The sequence below is a fragment of the Rhipicephalus microplus genome, unplaced genomic scaffold (assembly GCF_043290135.1).
Source record: "Rhipicephalus microplus isolate Deutch F79 unplaced genomic scaffold, USDA_Rmic scaffold_28, whole genome shotgun sequence".
Taxonomy (NCBI): domain Eukaryota; kingdom Metazoa; phylum Arthropoda; class Arachnida; order Ixodida; family Ixodidae; genus Rhipicephalus; species Rhipicephalus microplus.
Genome location: NW_027464601.1, coordinates 6,891,531 through 6,913,211, shown reverse-complemented (window position 1 = coordinate 6,913,211; position 21,681 = coordinate 6,891,531). Strand labels below are relative to the sequence as shown.

The window sequence follows — 21,681 nt, the reverse complement described above, 5'->3', positions numbered from 1 at the left end:
AGGGTGATGATGATGATGATGATGATGATGATCCTCATAATACTGGCGCACACCCACAAAGGGGGATATGGATGGGAATGACACCATCTTTTTTGTTCTTCTTGCGAGGAGGTTTATGAGCCGTTAAAGACAGCGACGAGACAGCGTGAAGAACCGTCCAGCGATCGGCGCAGCAACGAACCGAAGCACGAGCCGAGAGAGCCGGGTGTTGGCGATGCTGCTTGCTGCAGGCACATCTGCTTCTTCATAATCGCCCCCGCTGAAAAAAGAGCCATCCTGGCGACCTAAGAAGTTTCAGGGAGAGGCTCATGATACGGCTTTAGGCGGGAAACATGGACGATGTCACGTGCACGCCGGCGCATGTCATCTGATCGGGAAACTGGCTCAATTAGGTAATCAACCGGAGAGGTTTTCTCTAAAACGGTGTAAGGCCCCTCGTACCGGGGTACAAGTTTTGATGAGAGTCCCGGAGTTTGGTATGGGATGGCAAGCCACACGAGAGACCCCGGGGCATAGTTGGGGTCCGGAAGAGAGGTGCAACGGTTTTTTTTCTGGCGTTGCTGCTCGTCCGAGGTGAACGCAAGGGCGAGCTGGCGGCACTCTTCGGCTTGTCGAGCAGCATCGGAGATAGGTGAACATCCGGAAGCATCAGGACGGTAGGGAAGTAGAGTATCAATTGTATGGGAAGGGTCACGTCCATAAAGAAGAAAGGTGAAAATCGCGTGGTTGTTTGTATTGCAGTATTGTATGCAAATGTCACGTATGGGAGAACACGGTCCCAGTTGCTATGATTAGATGCCACGTACATTGAGAGCATATCACCCAGCGTGCGGTTAAACCGTTCCGTTAGCCCATTTGTCTGCGGGTGGTATGCTGTCGTTTTCCGATGAATGACGTGGCATTCCGAAAGCAGAGCTTCGACGACCTCGGAGAGAAAAGCGTGGCCTCTGTCACTAAGGAGCTCTCGAGGTGCGCCATGTCGAAGGATAAATTGACGTAAAATGAAAGAAGCGACATCCTGAGCGGTAGCGCTCGGTAAAGCGGCTGTTTCGGCGTAGCGTGTTAAATGGTCAACTGCCACTATAATCCACCGATTGCCACCTGATGTCAATGGAAGGGGGCCGTAGAGGTCAACGCCAACGCGATCAAAAGGCTTGGCACGGCACGGAAGTGCCTGCAATTCGCCAGTAGCACGTAGCGGTGTTGATTTGCGTCGCTGGCAGTCAGGACAGCACTGCACAATTTTGCGTACGAAATTGTACATGCCGCGCCAGTAATAGCGATGGCGAAGGCGTTCATATGTTTTGAACACCCCGGCGTGGCCACATTGTGGATCATCATGAAGAGAAGCGCATACCTGCGATTGCAAAGTGCGTGGAATGACCAGTAGCCACCGGCGGCCATCAGGAGAGTAGTTGCGTCGATGAAGAAGTTGATCGCGGATGGAAAAATGGAAAGCTTGACGTCGGAGGGATCGAGATACCGGAAGGTTGGGCGTACTGGATAGATATTCGAGAAGAGATGCGATCCACGGGTCACGACGTTGTTCGGTGACAACTGAGTCAAGATTTAACGATGACAAGTACTGGAGGCACGTGTTTCCGCACGTCGGATCTGGTGGCAAAGGTGAGCGGTACAGGACGTCAGCGTGAGAGTGTTTGCGTCCACAGCGGTATACGACGCGAATGTCGTACTCCTGGATGTGGAGTGCCCATCGCGCAAGGCGGCCACAAGAGTCTTTCAGCGTGGAGAGCCAGCAAAGCGCGTGGTGATCAGTTACTAGATCGAACGGGCGGCCGTATAAGTCCGGCCGGAACTTTCCAAGCGCCCACACCAGAGCCAAACACTCTTTTTCTGTCACGCTGTAATTAGTTTCGGCTTTCGTCAGAGTGCGCTTGATGATGGTTGACTTGCGACGTGCGGCCTAGTTGAGGTTGGGACACATCGAAGGAATTCCGGAACTCATGCAGAAGATCAAGCAGGTCGGCATGTTCGGTGGGAGTGAGGGTGTCGGCGATGGCGCTGGAAAACGTATCCTTGGACGACTCCTCGAGGGCCGACTGTGATTTTGGGTGGTCGCAGCACTCATCCGTAACATCAACCAAAGACGAAGGGTCGAGATCCTGCACGCGGCCGAGACATTCCCCCGCAAGCAAAGTGACAGGTGTGGAAAGCGGGTTGAGTATGAACATATTGCTTCTTCCGGCGGCGAGGTCAATCGTTGCGAAAGGCAGCGGCAGAGCTCGACGACTCGTGAAGATATCGGAAGGCATAAGAAGACTGTAGCGTCAGTGTAGGTGTTGCATGAAACTGGAACAAGTGCGAAGTTTTCAGGTGGAATATTGGTGTCTTCATGCACGAACAACTTCGGCGGCTGATGAAGAGCGTCAAGTAATCGGACATCACAAAAGGGTGAAAACTCAACTTCAGCGCGTGCGCAGTCGATGACGGCATTATGGCGGGATAGGAAGTCCCATCCGAGGATGACATCAGGCGAACAGACAGCGAGGACAATAAACTCCACAGTGTAAACAATGCCTTCAATGGGCACTCTTGCAGTGCAGGCTGCGAAAGGCGTTACTTGCTGTGCACTTGCGGTGTGGAGTGACAGTCCCGAAAGCGGCGTCGTGACTTTACGTAATACACGGCAGACATTAGCGGCAATAACAGAAACAGCGGCGCCGGTGTCTACAAGGGCGAAAGTAGAATAACCTTCAACAGTTACTGCGACCACGTTAGCATGAGAGCGGCGAGGGCTTAGACAGTTCGAAAATGGCGCAGTTCTTGCCTCTTGAACTGCGGTGCTTAGCTTTCCTGGTCAGAAGGTCTGGGCCGCCGACGCATGGGGGAGGGCGATCGCCGATGAGGAGAGGGTGCGCGCGGCGTCACGAAGTCGGGGTCGTTAGGAGGGGCATAGCGAGGTGACGAGACCGGCGCGTATTGCGCGAAGGGTTGGCTGCCGGGTTGCGACGATCGGACATAGTCGCCGAACGTCTTAGGTCGACGGCGGCAGTAGTGGGCAACGTGTCCGGGAGTAAAGCAGGCGTAGCATATCGGTCGGTTATCGGGCGTCCTCCAAGAATTGGCTACTGGTGGTGCCGCCCAAGGTGCAATATAAGCAGCCGGGTGTGCGGGCTGTGAGCGCGAGGTGTAGGGTGGTTGCGGAAGCCTACGCACAGCGTCTGCTTATGTGAACGGCGCTGCTACAGGCTGCATCACTTGCGAGCTGGCGACAGGAGGAGTCACAGGCTGCGCTGCATATGTTAGGGGCGCGGCCACAGGCTGCACGGCTGGCGGATAGGCGACAGGAGGGCCTACCGGCTGCGCGGCACGCTGGCAGTGGGCAAGGCTGGATAGAGGTGGCTCGTGGTGCGCAAGAGGAACAGCTTGGGCAACCTCTTCCGAAATAGCAGTGCGAAGCGGGGCAGGTAGACGGGTGGTGGTCTCGTGAGTGAAGGGCACTAAGGAAAGTTGGCGGGCGACTTCCTCATGGACGAAGGCTCGAACTTGCTGAAGCAGCGGTGAATTGTCCGGCAGGGTGTCGAAACTGGGCAGTGACTCACCACCATGCTGAGGCTGCCGAGTCAGAGTGCGTTGCTTCTTTAACTCGTCGTAGCTCTGACACAAGCTGACGACTTCGGAAACTGTGCTCGGATTTCTTGCCAAGAGCATTTGAAATGCGCCGTCGTCGATGCCCTTCAGGATGTTTTTGACCTTGTCAGATTCGGGCATGGTGTCATTCACACGTCGACAAAGGTCGACGACGTCCTCAATATAGCTGGTAAAGGTCTCGCCAGTCTGCTGAGAGCGGACGCGCAAGCGCTGTTCTGCCCTCTGCTTGCGGACAGCCGGCCGACCGAACACTTCAGCACATGACGTCTTGAAGATGCTCCATGTGGGGATGTTGTGTTTGTGGTTATTAAACCACAATTCGGCGACGCCAGTGAGATAAAATATCACGTGGCCCAGCTTGTCGGCTTCATCCCACTTATTGTTGGCGCTCACCAGTTCGTAGTGCTCGAGCCAGTCTTCGACGTCGGTCCCATCCGCACCGCTGAAGACCTTCGGCTCCCGTAGCATAAGATGGCCAGGACAGTTGAACTGGAGCGAAGGCGTCGATGTAGTGGCGTTGGTAGTTAAGGTGCTGTTAATCCCCGTTGCTACACCCTGGAGCTGCGAAGCCGCACGCTACCACCCGTCATGACTACCGAGCACCTCCACCAAATGTGAGGAGGTTTATGAGCCGTTAAAGACAGCGACGAGACAGCGTGAAGAACCGTCCAGCGATCGGCACAGCAACGAACCGAAGCACGAGCCGAGAGAGCCGGGCGTTGGCGATGCTGCTTGCTGCAGGCACATCGTCTTCTTCACATTCGCTTTGGTTTTCGAGGATGTCGCGTGGAGCTATTGGGGGTTCCTCAATGGTTGTGACTGGTGCTCGGATGCTTATTTAACGAGCAAGCTGGTAGGCTCTTTTGCTGCCCTCAAGTCCCGCATGCACGGGGCACCAAAGTATTGCATGCTCATTCGGTAATTGCGTTCCTCAAATTTTCATAGCTGCCCTTGGAACCGCCCCATACTGCAAGTCGATTGACAGTCAGTAATCACGAATGCTGAGTCTCCTTTGTGTTCAGCGCATCTGATCGCCAATGCAACCGCTACCGTTTCGGCCGTTGTTGTGACCGAGGTTTTCATCGACGCTGCTATAGTGTAGTTCCGCTGGTCGACACTACGGTGTAACTATTGCTTTGTAGTCTGCGGGCTTCTGCGTAAAAGACGGATGGGTTGTTACCGTAATGCTTTTGTAGTGCTCTTACTTTGGCTTGCCACCTGCCTGGGTGGTACTTAGCGCTAATATTCTCCTGTATGAGAAACGCCATGATTTGGGCCCTAATGTGGTGAGGTGGTAAGTATGTCTCCTGTACGGCGTGTCGAGGTCTTAAGGGGTAACCAACCTGCTTGAGCAGAGCTCTGTCTTGGTCCGTCGAATTTAATCTTTCCTTTTGAAATATCAGCACGGTGAACGTGAGTTTTTCATAGGTATTATAAAGTCCTAGCGCCTCAACCTTTTCGGTGTGAGCATTGGTGGGCCGTCCAGTCGCATCTTTGTATGTCGTTCTTATGATTGCGTTAATTTTTTGCTGTTTCAGTATTGGTTAGCTTTTGGAAAGGTATGCGATTGTGTTCTACTTATAAATTAAAGCTTGTAAAGAGAGAGTTTCCTCTTCCATGAAGCCTTGTCTTTTCCGCGTGATCTTGTGTGTCACGCGAGCTACGTTTGTCGTGGTTTTTCAGAGTGTTTCGATCGTGTTATCTACTCTATCATTATTTTGGATCCACAGGCCGAGGACACTTAGCTTTTGCACCTCTATAATAGGTTGGCCGTGAATAGTGAGGTGTATTTTGGGGCGTCACGTTTTTCTTGAGTATATGGCTTTTACCCTGATAAACTCTAATTTTTTCTGGTGTGCATCGCACGCCTTCATACATGCGAATTTCATCGACCTTCTCGATGGATTTTTAAAGGATATCTTGTTTGTTGCCAATGAAGCCTTTGGAAGCCCATAACTTACGTCATCCACGTATATTGCCTAGCTCAAATTTCTCCTTTAGCCATAGGCCAAGCTTTCGCACCCCAACATTAAACAGTAGAGGGGACAAAACAGTTGAGGGGACAAAGCGGTTAGATATTGGCGTTAACGCTGATCGGGTTGAACTGGTGCCTATTGTAACCGTTCGGTTCGTCAAAAAAGAGTTTCTGTAGTTGTAGATTTTTTATCCGCATCTAATGTTGCGTAGCTCCTCAAGAATTATTTCGTGAGATATGGAGTCTAAGGCTTTTTTGATATTAATTGCTACGATGAACGTGTCCGTGCTCCCGTTAGGCGGGTTTAGCGCTTTTTCTTTGAGTAGCAGCAATACGTCCTGTGCGACTACCTTCGGTCTAAATTCAAACAGTGAATTGGGAAACAGTCACAATAAATTACTATGCAAGTTTACTGACTTCTTCAACGAAAGAAAATATGGGACAATGGAGAAGTACAACGTGAGTGGAAAGATGACGCACTAATATAGACATAAATCATGTCACGATCCCGTCGCGTGGTCATCATACACTTGCCGTTGAACAATTGCACATTACCGCGGGCGGATGTGTTTCACTGGTATGCAGGTATGTGCCATATGCGATTTAAACAATAACCTTCCAGGTACGGCAAAAACACACAAGGGTGATTTGAACGAGTGAGCGTAAAAAAAAGCTGACATCCTCAGCGTTGACCCAATGAACGCGTGAAGTAAATATCAAGGCCTCAGCAGGAATGGCACGCTAGCAGTCTGCGTGGCAATAGAGCATTCTACCACAGAGCCACACCAGGTCTCCGAACTACTTTTAAAATATACCGTAATGTTTGTAAAACATCAATTGTGGTTGGAGGGCTTCGTATTCAATTATATAAACATTACATTTACTCCTACCACACAGCCGTAAGGTCGGGCTAATGTCCATTGTGGTTAGGTAACATTCGCTGAAGTTGATTTATATGGCTGTGTCCCGGGCTATCGTCATCACACTACATGGGAGTTTATCGCTTCTGGTGTTGCTAGTACTTGTGTTCCTGTTCGAATTATTGAGCAAGTGCAAACAACTGATTATTTGGGCACCTGCAACTGTTCAAGACATGCCCATGCTTGCAACATTTTACTTATATTAGGGTCACTTCATGAAGTGTTGTTAAAAAAATTACCACACGGGCAGCTTCCTTCCACATGCTTCGCATAACGTCGATTTCCAGGGTACGTGGGATGTGCCGCTTTTTTCTTTGTGGTATGCTTTGGTGCAATGGGGTCGCAATACGTACATTTTCATTGCGATAGGAATTACATGAAGACTCTCGGCTGGATTTTGCCATCGGCGTCAGAGTGGATGTCAACGTCACTAACCGTATATGTATACGTATCTTTATATATGAAAATGCAAGAACGAAAAAAAATACTGAAAAATTTTGGCTCGCAGAATCAAACTTGTGTCCTCTAAATTGTGACTGCGAGGCGTTGACCACTGAGCCCCCTACAAGCACAGCCTTCAACGTTCAAACAGCAAGCATTATTATCTACTACTCGCCGCTGCTAACGGGCATCTCGGGGGGAATTATTGTCTTTTGACCATTAACAGCAAGATCGCGCAATGACTGCGCGTCGCCACATCGCGCGGCAGCACGCGCTCTACTCCCCCACGCGAACTTTGTCCCGCCCAGAGGAGGGGGCGACGCTCCTTGACACGCCCATATTTCGCAGTGGGGAAGAGGGCAGGATCGTACTTATCGGCTGGCCTCGGGCTTTACTAGGAACAATTCTGTTGTAGTAACAGGCACACGAAGGTCACTTTAATAATTTCAGTCCCTATTTACGAAAAGCGCGCGCTTTTCGCAAAGTGAGACTGCAATATAGGAGCACACCATGCGTCTTTCAAATGTGCCCGAATTGGGTGCCAATGAGTGAAGATAAATAATGTCTAGTGTCGCAAAACCAGCTTAGGATTATGAGAGGCGTCGTAGTCAGGACTTTGGAAATTTCGGCCACCTAGGATTCCTTACGTGTACGTGAATCAAAGCACACGGGCATATATATATATATATATATATATATATATATATATATATATATATATATATATATATATATATATAAATAAATAAATATATATATATATATATATATATATATATATATATATATATATATATATATATATTGTCACAGGTAATGGGTATGAGCCATCCAATGTAGGCGGAATCCTTGGGAAGTAAAGAAAGAAGAGGGCTTTTGCGTCCTGGTCTGAGGGCAAGCAAGATGTCGTTTCGTCACTGTCTGTAATTACCTTCGTGGCACTGGTGGAGGTGCTGGGTAAATGCGCCTCGGCTGCAGATTTTCAGCCGACACACCGAGCTACTTGGAGACAGCTACAGCTCCCACGGCAAGAAGCAGTCGCCGCCTGCGAGGACTATCTCCCGAGTATGGCCCCCTCTCTCAAGACGAGATGGCAACTTCAACTAACAACCAGGCGAGTCAAACCAACGACGCCTATTCTTTTCTCTCGCATGTTTTTCATGTGCCGAAAACACCACGCTCATTTCATGGAGACATTTATGAAGATGTTGACGACTGGCTTGATCACTTCAATCAAGTTGCCAACATCAACGAATGGGATGAAGCTCGCAAGCTGCGGAGAGTTTACTTTGCGTTAGAAGACTCTGCCAAAACGTGGTACGAGAATCACCAGGGTTCCTTTGGGACGTGGCATGAGTTGAGCCGACAGTTCGTGATGCGTACCGCAGCACTTAAAGAAAAGAGAAAGCGGAGCAGGCAATCTCCTCTCGGAACCAACGACCCAACGATAGAGTTTTGATGTTTGTTGAGGACATGCTTCGACTCCTCAAGCGTGCTGACCCTGCAATGTCAGAGGAAAAGAAAGGTGCGGCATTTAATGCGTGGGGTAAAAGAGCAGCTCTTCGCCGGACTCGTGCGCAATCCACCGACGACTGTGCAGAGTTCATAAATGAGGCAACCACAATGGAGCGTACTCTCCAGTATAGGTCGTCACAGTATGAACGCCACGACCTGACCCCTGCTGCATGCTTTATCGGGGCTGACAGCGAGAGGCATGCTCTCGCTGAGTTCATAAGAAGCGTCGTGCGGGACGAGCTGCGCCAACTCCAAGCAGCGGGACCCCAACCACCCGTAAGTGATCTCACAGACTTAATCCGAAATGAGATCCGACAGGTGGTCACCCCACTAGCGCCAACAAGGCCCGAGGCCCCTGTGCTGACTTATGCGGCGGCTCTCTGATCTCCTGCACCACATGGCCCAGATCCCATTATAGGGAGAATGAATCAGGCTAGCCATCGATTCCAGGGCACCTCTTCGACTCCGCCACCCGCCTCAAGGTTTCCGAGTGCACCAACTTATCGTCCGTCTGGATCGCAGCTGAACGCCACAAAGGCCAGCGTGTGGCGTACGTCCGATAACCGTCCACTCTGCTACCACTGTGGCGAAGCAGGTCACGTCTACCGTAACTGCCAGTACCGCCAACTTGGTCTCCGTGGCTTTCACCCTGATGCTCGGTGCCTGCGCTACGGTGAGCGTCCTCGCGACATCGAAGCGTACCTTACGGGCCAGCAAGCTCCTCACCTTGGTCAACGCCCCCAATCACGATCACCATCACCTCGCCGCCCCACGTCACCTAGCATTCCCTCGTCATCTTATGCTCCTTTCAGAGGCCGGTCACCGAGCCCCCACAGGGGAAACTAGAAACCGCGGCTCCTGGGGGTGAAGCCGCGCCCCAACGAACTGTCAAAGAACCTCCTTCGACGCAAAGACCCGACGAAGACCGTTCTCACTTTCCAGTCGTTTCCGAAAGTCATAAGACTGTTTCCGCCGACATCACCGTACACGTCGATAATCACTTCGTCACTGCCCTCGTCGACACCGGCGCCGATTATTCGGTTATGAGCAGCGCCCTAGCATCCCAACTGAGGAAGGTAACTACCCCTTGGCAAGGACCGCCGTTGCGCACGGCAGGGGGCCACCTCGTCACGCCGACTGGAATGTGCACAGCCCGTGTTCGAGCCCGTGCTTCGACGTTCATAGGGTCTTTCCTCTTATTACCTGTGTGCTCCCGTCCACTCATTCTGGGCCTGGACTTTCTTCGCGAACAAGGCGCAATTATTGACCTACGAGACTTGCAGGTGTCGTTCGAGGACCCGTTTCATCCTGAACCGGAAAACGCCCGCTCATCGAAGGCTGCCCTACGTGTATCCTCCGAATCTGTTACTCTGCCTCCTCGCAGCAGCCTTTTTATCAACGTTGAATGTGACCAAGACGTCCCCGATGCTGTAATTGCAGAAGGAAATTTGTCTCTACTTTTTGCACAACAAATCTGCGTTGCCCGAGGTATTGTTCAGCCCAGTAGAAAGCAGGCTTGCCTATTAGTCACGAATTTCAGCAAGGAGTATCGCCATCTTACCAAACACACTGCGATCGCATACCTCGAAGATATTGCCGACGGCCCTGGTCCCTCAACATTATCTGCTCTTTCGTCGTGCGACGATTCTGCCATGACATTTGCAAGCACTCTCGACGTAAACCAGGGTCTACCGTCTGCACAACGGGAACGTCTTTTGAAGCTACTCGGCTCATTTCGGGACTGCTTCGCTACGACTTCGAAAGTTAACCAAACACCGCTTGCCAAGCATCGTATCATCACCGAGCCTACCGAGAGACCCATTCGACAGCATGCCTACAGAGTCTCGCAAAAAGAACAAGACGTTACACGCCAACAGGTCCAGAAGATGCTCAAGGACGATGTCATCCAGCCATCGACCAGTCCCTGGGCGTCCCCTGTTGTGTTAGTAAAGAAAAAAGATGGTACTGTGCGATTTTGCGTCGACTACCGAAAGTTGAATAAGATCACGAAGAAAGACGTGTATCCTTTACCACGAATAGACGACTCGCTGGACCGCATTCGCAATGCTCGTTACTTTTCGTCCATGGATCTACGCAGCGGCTATTGGCAAATATCTGTTGATGAGCGCGACCGCGAAAAGACCGCCTTCATTACTCTTGACGGACTCTACGAGTTCAAGGTCCTTCCCTTCGGCTTATGCTCAGCACCAGCTACTTTTCAAAGAATGATGGACATGGTTCTTTCTGGGCTAAAATGGCAATCGTGTCTTGTCTACCTTGACGATGTGGTCGTCTTCTCGGACACGTTTGAGCAGCCCGTCCAGCGCTTACAGGCAGTTCTTCAGGCGATTCGAACAGCTGGACTTTCTCTCAAACCTGAGAAATGCCACTTTGCATTCGAGGAACTGAAATTTCTTGGTCACGTCGTAAGCCACGCCGGTATACATCCAGACCCTGAGAAAACGAAAGCTGTTGCCGCATTTCCTGTCCCAACGAACAAGCGCGACCTCCGCCGATCTCTGGGACTCTGCGCATATTACGGACGCTTCGTCAAAGGCTTTTCTAAAATCGCTGAACCGCTAAATGAACTTACGAAAGATGGCGTACCGTTTGTTTGGGGTCATGATCAGCATCACGCCTTTGACACGCTACGAAACCATCTCCAAGCCCCACCTGTACTCGGTCACTTTGACGATAACGCTGCCACAGAGCTACACACGGATGCCAGCAACGTCGGACTTGGAGCTGTATTGGTTCAATGGAAAAATGGCGTAGAGCACGTGATTGCCTATGCAAGTCGAACACTATCATCTGCAGAGAAAAACTACTCTGCAACAGAAAAGGAATGCTTAGCCGTTGTTTGGGCTATAACAAAGTTTCGCCCTTATTTATATGGTCGACCATTCAGGGTAGTTAGCGACCACCATTCTTTATGCTGGCTCGCCAACCTCAAAGACCCTTCCGGTCGTTTAGCACGCTGGAGCCTTCGGCTGTAAGAATTTGACGTTACAGTCATTCACAAGTCAGGACGCAAACACACTGATGCTGACTGTCTCTCACGTGCACCAATTGGAAGTACGAACGCGGACGTTGAAGAGGACGATACATTCCTTTCCTCTGTGTCAGCAACCGACTTGGCTCAACAACAACGCGACGACATGAAGCTAAGCCCGCTGATTGACTACCTTGAAGGCCGAAAACGCAGCCTTCCTCGAAACTTCGCACGTTCGCTGGCCTCGTTCTGCATCAGGGATGGAGTCCTCTATAAGAAAAATTTTGACCATACCCAGGCTACTTACCTACTGGTCGCGCCGACCTCGCTTCAGGACGATATTTTACATGCTTGTCACGACGAACCATCATCCGGACACCTTGGCTACACGCGCACATTGGAAAGAATTCGCCGCTCATACTACTGGCCCCACCTCGGGAAGACAGTCAAGCAGTACGTCCGCACATGCCGCGACTGTCAACGCCGTAAGACTCCACCTGTCCGACCAGCAGGACTACTACAGCCTATCGCCACGCCGAAGACACCATTCGATCAAATTGGCATTGACTTGCTCGGCTCATTTCCCACCTGTTCGTCTGGAAACCGGTGGATTGGGGTTGCCACCGATTATTTAACGCGTTACAGTGAAACAAAGGCCCCGCCCAAAGCTACCGCAGCCGAAATCGCACAGTTTTTTGTCACCAGCATCGTACTTCGTTGCGGAGCGCCAGCTGTAATAATTACTGATCGCGGTACAGCTTTCACCGCAGAGATGCTTCAAGAAGTGCTGAGACTAAGTGGTACACAACATCGGAAAACCACGGGTTATCACCCCCAAACAAATGGACTCACTGAACGGTTGAACAAGACCATTGCAGATATGCTGTCAATGTACGTGGCCGTTGATCACAAGAACTGGGATGATATACTACCTTACGTAACTCCTTATGCTCCTTAATGCTTATTTAACTCCGTAACTCTTTAACGCTCCTTCCCAACAACTTGAGCATGTTTAACGCGGACACTGCATTGTTCGCTCAACGCGCCGAAGAAGTCCGTTAACTCGCCCGATGCCGTATTCAGGCTCGCCAAACTGCCGACGCACACCGCTACAACCTTACAGACCGAGAGGTTACCTTCAAACCAGGCGATGAAGTTTGGGTATGGACTCCCATCCGACAGCGTGGTCACTCTGAGAAGTTGCTTCGGCGCTACTTCGGCCCTTACAAAGTTCTGCGCCGACTCAGTGACGTTACGTATGAAGTTCTCCCTGAGGGCGCCTCAAGACGTTCCCGTCGGTTTCCACAAAATGATGTGGTGCACGTGTCAAGACTCAAGCCATATTTCTCGCGTCATACATCGAACGTAGACTAACTTACCAGGCAATGACTATTTTTTTGTCACTTTTGGTTTTTTTATTGTCTTGTGTACTTACTCCTTTCTTTATTGAGTACTTCTATGACGCCAGCCCATTTTCCCCCCTTACGACGGAGTTGTTGGGTTCCATGGTAGCATCTTTTCTTTCCAATTTTTTTTTCTCAACGCTCATTACGAGCATCGAGCCAATGCTTTTCGAGGAGAGGGAGTAATGTCACAGGTAATGGGTATGAGCCATCAACTGTAGGTGGAATCCTTGGGAAGTGAAGAAACAAGAGGGCTTTTGCGTCCTGGTCGGAGGGCAAGCAAGACGTCGTTTCGTCGCTGTCTGTAATTACGTTCGTGGCAATATATATAATGTATGTATGTATATAAGGAAAGGAAGTGTGTATACTGATGGCCTTGTTTTTTCATATTTTGACACAATGTAATGAGATCTAACAAACAATAATGCCGAGAAATGTATAGGAAAAGTTACTAGACGAATTGTGATGTAAATGAGAAGAAAGAAAAGTGGGTGCAAAGAAAACTTGCCATGAGCGGGAACCGAACCTGCGACCTTCGAATAACGCATTCGATGCTTTACCACTGAGCTACCACGGCGGCTATCTCCCCAGCCACTTTATTGGGTTAATATGTGAATTTAAACGTGGAAGTGTCAGTCAGCGCCACCTGTAGCCATGGAGGCGAGTGTGGTGCACTCTTTATGAGCCTGTTTGGCGTCACGTAGCACGTGAACTTATTACGAGCTGGCAGCTCGTAATAACTTGCCGTGGGCAGGATGCTGCCAACGGCAAGTTATCTCTTCACCCACTTTTCTTTGTTCGCATTCACATTACAATTGTCCTAATAACTTCCCCTATACCTTCCTTGGCATTGGCATTATTGTATATATATATATATATATATATATATATATATATATATATATATATATATATATATATATATATATATATATATATATATATATATATATATATATATATATATGAGATCCAACACAGAATAATGCCAAGGAAGGTATAGGGGAAGTTATTAGGCCGATTGTAATGTAAATGAGAAGAAAGAAAAGAGGGTGGAAAGACAACTTGCCGTGGGCAGGATCCTAACATGCGACCTTCGAATAACACGTTCGATGCTCTACAACTTGTGCTACCACGACAGCTATCCCCCCAGCCACTTTATTGAGTATCTATGTCAATTTAAACGTGGGAGTGTCAGTCAGCGCCACTAGTAGTCATGGCGGTGAGTGTGGCACACTCTTTATAAGCCTGTTGGGCGTCACGTAGCACGTGAGCTCATTATTAACTGGCAGGTGACCACTAGTCCCTCGTATACAACCTAAAGGCACCAAGTCTGCCAGTTCGAGACCCTCGTTAATGAATAAGGGAAACAAGTGTACACACAAGGGCTCGTTTTTTGTGTTTTACACAACAATAATGAGATCTAACAGACAATAATGGCAAGGAAGGCATAGGGGAAGTTATTAGGCAAATTGTTATGTAAATGAGAAGAAAGAAAAGTGGGCCTGCAAATTTCTCAGAAAGTAGTAGGATGACGTAGCCTTCATTTGAGACTGTATTCATGTACTTGCGTGAATAAAAAAAAACCGAGAATGAAGTTTTATACAACACACTAACCTTTTTGACCGCAGTAATAATACAATAGTCATCATGTTCCAACCGATGTACGATTGAATAATGAAAACAAAGTGTGATGTTGCCAAGTGGATTCTGCTATCGGGCAGGCGCTCGGGCTTGCTCATAGCGGCTGCGTTTCGAATCGCAAAATTTTTGCTGTCTCCCCTTTTTCACCCGAATTGCCGCCAGTGGTTATGACACTCGGCTGCTGACCGAAGGGATCCGGGCGTGATCTTGAACCGGGCACTATAGCATTTTCAAAGAACACAAAAGTGCTAGAGTATATAGGTATAAGTTTAGGTGCGTGTCATTGAACAGTCCTATTACATAAAATATTAAAACCGAAGTATGATTGTGATATATCACCGAGCCGGCAGCTTTTTGTAATAAAAATAGAATTAGCTAGAAAGTAGTGAGCAAGCTAGTGAATGAATGAATAAATGAACAGGTAGATACACTGTACAACCTTCATTTGCCTTTGCTTTACAGAAGAATCAGCTTTTCGCAACGTTAAAATATTATCTTAGTCAAGCATGATGGTTTCATACTGGCAATAAGCTTTCTACCAATTTCATGGTTGATCTTTCCACATTCGGGACAAAGACTCCGAGTTTTTTTCCTTTTTCAGGGGAAGCATACATTTTCAAATTTACGCCTTGCACTACTTACGAAAAGAAATCAGTAGAACATCAGCGTGGGCCTACGTTCTAGTGAACATATTTTGGGTTACTATGAACTCTAATAAAGAAAACGAAGTACTAAATCTCACGCCTGCAAAAGTGATCAGAACATTCTGAACGAACCTGAACATATCGACCATTTTCTTATCACATGTCACTGTTTCAAAAATCAAAGAAAAAATTGCTTCAAAATTTTATTCAAAAAACTAGGAATATCACTTAATATTCCCAATATTTTGTCTTTTGGAGCCACTTCATTGGGACACAGCGACAGGAACACCTGTGGGGCTCTCTGCGCATTCATATATAACACAAAAAGATTACCTTGCTGAGTCAGCGATCAGCTCTGGAATTTTACTAGCCACACTACCACTTATTAATTAGCTGATACACTGCAATGATTCAACTTTCAGGAAAATTTCATATAACGATTCCACCTCAGATATTCAACAAATTCTATAATTTCTCTCCCCCCTTTTTTCTTTTTTTTACATTGCGCCAAATTAATTTCACAGTCAAAACACAGTAATCATATTCCCCTAGTCTAGAAAATCTAAAGGTATTGACTTGCATTAACCACCGGCTTCTTGGCCAATCCCCCTTAGTGGGTGAGAGCCACAAAAGAAAGGAACAAGCAAGCAAGCAAACATTCTGAAAATTGCCTCTAAAGAATATGGCTGATTTCGCTCATGAGTATACAACAGCGCGGCCACTCGAGGAAAAGAAGTTACTTAGTTCAATGAACGTAGGCAAAAATCGCAAATAATATTGTCAGTGCAACACTGTTTATGCCTTTAACGGTTATGACACGTCCTACATTCTGTCATTGTAAGGCGACATATGCCCCACTTGAAGTATATTTTTTGCCCATCTCTGTTGCCACAGCCAGATTTCTTCGTCGTACCATATTCAGAACAACGTTTCGGATCCAGCATGATCGCTTGGCTGGAGCTGGCGGACCAGCTGAAGAAGTGAGTATTCTGATTACGTACAAATTTCAACTTCAGTTACCACGAATAAAGAATAGACATCTCAAATAATAATAATAGCGTATACTGTAGTTTTCGGTAGGCTCTTTTTGTACCCTTGTGACATGAGAAGGAACAAATCCTTTCAAAACTGGTATTGTCACTGTAGAATTGAAAAGTGGCAAAAATGTTCCTGTGTTCATATAAAAGGTGACCGTACAGAAACATCCAACTATCGACCCATTTGCATCAAACCTTTTTTTCAGTAAAGTATTTGAAAAATTGCTCCAAATTTGCTTGACCAAATACCTCAATAAATTTCAAGTTCTTTCACTTTCACAATTTGGATTTCATGAAGGCTATTCCACTGAACTCGCTTTGTTATCTTCAACTGAAAAGCTAAAGAGAGCGATAGATAGCCTCTACGCAGGTTCACTTTTCATTGATTTTTCCGAAGCATGCGACACTATTAACCACCACATTCTTTTCGTGAAGCTTGAACCCATAGGCGTAATTGGTTCCGCACCATTATTAATAAAAATAACCTATTCAATAGAATCAAGGTTTAAGTCTGCTGGGCTTAAAATCTACACCTAATTCATACAGGCTTTAAGAATTTAAGTGAACAGAACGCTAACCTTTTTAGGAAATATAGGCGGTTCTCAAGCATGCAGAACAGGGGTACAACACAAGAGGTAGCCATTAGAAACGTCAAAATACTAGGAAAAAAAGAAAGATGCGGGAGTAGATATGGCGAAATGGCTACTCCTAAATCTGGCATCCATACCAGTATATCTGAGCGATTACTGCTTCAGAATGACAGTCGTTATTTTTTAAAGAAAATCGACGGCTCTCTTAAGTACGCAGTCGATCCGCCACGGTGGTCTACTGGTCATGGTGCTTGACTGTTGACCGGCAGCTCGCGGAATCAAATCCCGGCCGCCATGGTCGCATTTTCAATGGAAGCGAAAATGCTTGGAGCATGTTTACTTATATTTAGGTGCATGTTGAAGAGCCCAAGGTGGTCGAAAGTTTCGGAGCCTTCGACAGCGGCGTCTCGTAATCATTTAGTAGTTTCGGGGCGTCAAACTAGTTACACCATATCGGGTATTATTAGGCATGCAGTCAGGTTATTACGACCACGCGTGGTAAATGTCTCATTTTGATGTATTTGTGATCCAACCACAAAAGACTGTCATCAATACTCGGCGCAAAGTACGCTCCACTGTCAGGGAATCTTTACGATTGTTGCAGATCACTGTGTGAACATTACGCGCATGACTCGAATAGTCGTGTTTTTCGGTACCTTTCACAAGCGCCCGTGATAACACTATAGAAACTTCGGTGCCACATGTGTAAATACCGGCACCCCTTACCGCAGAACTGTTCATTCGACGGCCAACGATGTTCTCGTCATTACCAGTGTGCAGCCTGAACTGCTTGTACTTTGTTATTTCATTTTCACAGGTTTATCAAAGTAAGTACTTTCCTTTCAAACGTGCCTGAAGTTGCCTTCGTGAACGCCAAAACTACGTGACAATTTACCCTGCAAATGTACTGTCACGCCACTAAGTGGAATTCAGGAGCGTTCTCTCGAAGATGGTTAATAGACGATGGAGTGGCAGTATTGTGATTGCTCCCTTGTTGTGCTGTGCTCGCCTCTGTGTTAACGCGTTAGCAAGAGACGAACATTACGAACACTAAGTGGACCCTCCACGGACCGATATAGTATATGATTCGCTTTTGGAAAACAAGAAGTTTCCTTAAACATCTGTGAACATATGGGACAGCTCGCGCTTTCAATGATAGCCCGTAAGGTACAGATATCAGTTTCAGGAGGTTTTCCGTAGTCACGTAGGTTAGCGAAGTGTTATTTACTGGCCTCTTTAGTTGATAGTCACCTAGTTTTACTTGCCACTTGTATTCATCAGTGCTCTTACGATGGATGAATCTCATAACAATTTGCACGGGCAGTCATGCGGGCCCCCGACCAATCTTAAGCTGACCAGCACTGCACCTTTTGTCTTCGTCGTGATGTTAATACTTAATAGCGCACCGCAAGCGATTTGGCACTGTTAGTTGGTTTCAGAGCACAATGCTCTCCACGCCCAGGTGTTAACGGGTTAACGCGAAGTTGTCGAAGTCGTTAGGTGAAAGCGATTTTCCAGATTATTTTCAGCAGTAGTGTTGAAAGAACATGAAAGAGTTTTTACTAGGCGCAGAAGGCTGTGGAAATAGCGAGAGTGACAACAATTATGAACATTGCTTAGCTGCCAACTCACAAGGCACAAGTTGCGCTTCACGTCGCTTCGTGGGCTTATGTGTTCCTACGCTGGTAACTCACATTGCTTGTAGTTAATTTATAATATTATTGAGTGAGGTCTAAATAAAAACTTCGTTCTTTATATGCATTGCATGCAGCGCAATTATTTTGCACGTTATGAAACGACGCTTGCCGCGAGAACGCTCGAGCTTGAACAGCTAAGCGAAATGCTAAGAGCAGTGAAACGGGCAGTAACGGCCACAATAATGCCTATAGGCTAACTTCGGTACTTCAGCGCAGTCCTCCGAAGGACAGCGTTGTTCGACAATTTTGCGCAACCCCGAAGAACTCAGCGTTGCGAAAAGCATGCGCGTGCATTCCTTTCGGTAAGCACGTTTCGCTAGTGCAGATCAAACCTTCAGTATTCGGGTACAGTGCATCGCGCATGGCTAGAGTCAGAACATGACTGTCATACAAGCGCTACTTAATGGAACTTTAAATGTTTCTCTTCTGTTGAAGAAGCAATTCCGCATTGCTGATTGCGTAGTTAGAGACGAAGGCGTACGATATATGCGAACCATCAGCGCACTGCACAAGTTGTCCCGTGCAGCATGATAACATTACTCCCTAGCTGCCTATTCATGGCGAGATTGGGCTATAGGTAGCAGCAATGTCCCCGCGCAAGTGTGGATAGGCGGTCGGTGGCGCGTATACAAATACATGCAGGGGCGCTTCGTTGTGTGCGGTCTCAGCCTATTGTCGCCAGATGAAATGGATTGACTACAGTTTACTGTTGGTATCTACACTATTCTCTACTAAATTAGGGCGGAACACCTATGCGGCGTTAACATTACCTACGAGGAAAGCACATTGTTCCTTGCCCTGAATGATTCTCTTCACGCTTTCGCACTAAATCACGCCCTTGCTGTGTTGTTTGTACGTGGTTAGCTTGTATTCCGCCTGCTATGCACTGCTGTAGCGTGACTCAACTACTTATTTAAATGTGTGTCATCTGAACAGTGCAAAAAGAAAGAAATATCGTAGAAAAAAAAGAATCTCTACAATTCGTTCAGTACCAACATTTGCTCCTTAAACGCACAATTTTTTTTTTCTCATTTTGTTTGCCATGAGTCTAGTCAGGAAAGCTTAGTAGCTCCCGGCGTTTCATGCTACACTGCGTTTACTACGTGTACGCACATCTTATTGCACAAGAAAAATTGACCCACAGGTCGCGGGTTCGAATCCCGGCTGCGGCGGCTGCATTTCCGATGGAGGCGGAAATGTTGTAGGCCCGTGTGCTCAGATTTGGGTGCACGTTAAAGAACCCCAGGTGGTCGAAATTTCCGGAGCCCTCCACTACGGCGTCTCTCATAATCATATGGTGGTTTTGGGAAGTTAAACCCCACAAATCAATCAATCAATCAATTGCACAAGAAAAATCTTATATGAGAGTTCAGCAGAAAGCTTTCATCGATGAATTACGTACATGTCGGTGCTACAATGAAGGCCTGGTTTATTTGACAAGCATGTTTTTTGTTCTAGACCAAAAAATTATTACTACCTTTCTTCGGCCACTAACAATGCCACACAAACGCTGAAAATATAGTAAAAAAAGTTGAAAATAGTGAAATTATACGACATTAAATTGTCACGGGGTCGCGACATAAAGGAAGGAATTAGGCTGTAGGTAGAATAATAAACTATTTAATCGATCCGAAGTTGTGGTCAAGTAAAAGAAAAGTCAGATTACAGAAAGAAGCAGGTGCTGATAGCGGTGAGCAGGGCGTCAGCCGTCGATCGACTGACAAGCGGTGAAGCGTGTCGGTATTTCTATTTATACACTTGCCATCGAACGTTCTAGCGTTATCGCTTGAGAAAACGCAGGTTCCAGAATAATCTGAAAGGTTCACAAAGTGGGCGTAATATTAGGGAGATTTAGAATAGCACGCCGCGAGCCCTTGTGGTGCGGTCGCTGCCACTGCACATGCGTCGTAACGCGAGTCGGCGTTCGCGTTCGCGGACCACACGCAAAAAATCTGAAATTGCATGCGGTAATGGCGGCCCACATGTGGCCCACAAGCGCTGGTTTCGAGGCTACGGGCGGTGATGGCGGCCCACATGCGGCACGCAAGCGTTGGTTTCGAGGCTATGGTGTCGCGGCGATCGTGCGTTGCGGATCGCAGCAGGAAAAACGCTATTCTAAAGCTCATATGGCACCCGCAACGCCGGCAGCGCTTGCAAACGGTATTCTAAAACTTCCTATTAAGAAAACAATCAACAATTGCCTCGGAGCTTCTCTAACACCGTAGACGCGGTTCGCGCTGAACATTGTGTAACGGGATGATAAGAAAGGAACGTGGCACTGCCCCCCTCTGAAAAAGGCATCGTCCCGATGCTTTAGCAAAAGACTAAAGCACAATAAAAGAAAAATAAACAATCAGTACAAGCAATAAAGCACAGCAACAAAATACAGTCCTTTGGTTCGCACATGAAATGACCTGAGGCGCATGACATGGACGATTTCCGATCAAGCACGGCGCCATTGAAAGTTCGTAATACCATCGGGAACAGCCTCGTAGTCGAGTAGGCCGAGACGTAAAACAACTCTGTATGGTCCAAAGTACCATCGCAGAAGTTTTTCACTGAGCCCACGTCGCGAATAGGCGTCCATACCCAAACACGGTCCCCTGGCTGGTACTGCACGAAGCTTCGTCGAATATTGTAACGGCGGCTGTCACTCGCCTGCTGATTCATGATGCGCAGGTGGGCGAGTTGACGAGCCTCTTCCGCACGCTGAAGGTAAGCAGTGACGTCGAGGTTCTCTTCATCAGCAACGTTTGAAAGCATAGCATCCAGCGTTGTTCCCACGCTCCTTCCTTAGACCAACTTGTACGCGAAGGCTAGATACGGAAGGATATCATCCCACGCTTTGTGCTCGACGTCCACGTACAGGACCAGCATATCGGCGATGGTCTTGTTAAGATGCTCCGTGAGGCCATTGGTCTGTGGATAATAGTTGGTGTTCCAGCGGTGATTTATGTCTGTACCTCAGGATCGCCCTAGTTATGTTCGCCGTAAAGGCCCTACCTCTGTCAGTAATGAAAACCCATGGAGCACCGTCACGAAGGACGATGTTTTCGACGAAGAATTTTGCTACCTTGGTGGCAGTGGCTTTGGGCAGGGCCTTTGTCTCGGCGTAGCACGTGAGGTAGTCGGTGGCTACGACGACCCATTTGTTCCCGGAATCCAATTTAGAAAACGGCCCCAGTAAGTACATGCCAGTTTGATCGAACGG

General features: G+C 47.8%; 1 protein-coding gene across 1 annotated transcript in view; it reads left to right on the top strand.

Moving 5' to 3' along the window:
• LOC142786684 (uncharacterized) overlaps positions 1 to 21,227 on the top strand; it is a 78,821-nt gene extending 57,594 nt beyond the window's left edge. The window contains exons 6-8 of the mRNA XM_075884303.1: positions 16,041 to 16,126; positions 17,591 to 17,600; positions 21,150 to 21,227. Coding sequence (XP_075740418.1) covers positions 16,041 to 16,126; positions 17,591 to 17,600; positions 21,150 to 21,227 — 174 coding nt within the window. The remainder of the gene's footprint in view (positions 1 to 16,040; positions 16,127 to 17,590; positions 17,601 to 21,149) is intronic.
• The last annotated feature ends 454 nt before the right edge of the window (positions 21,228 to 21,681 follow it).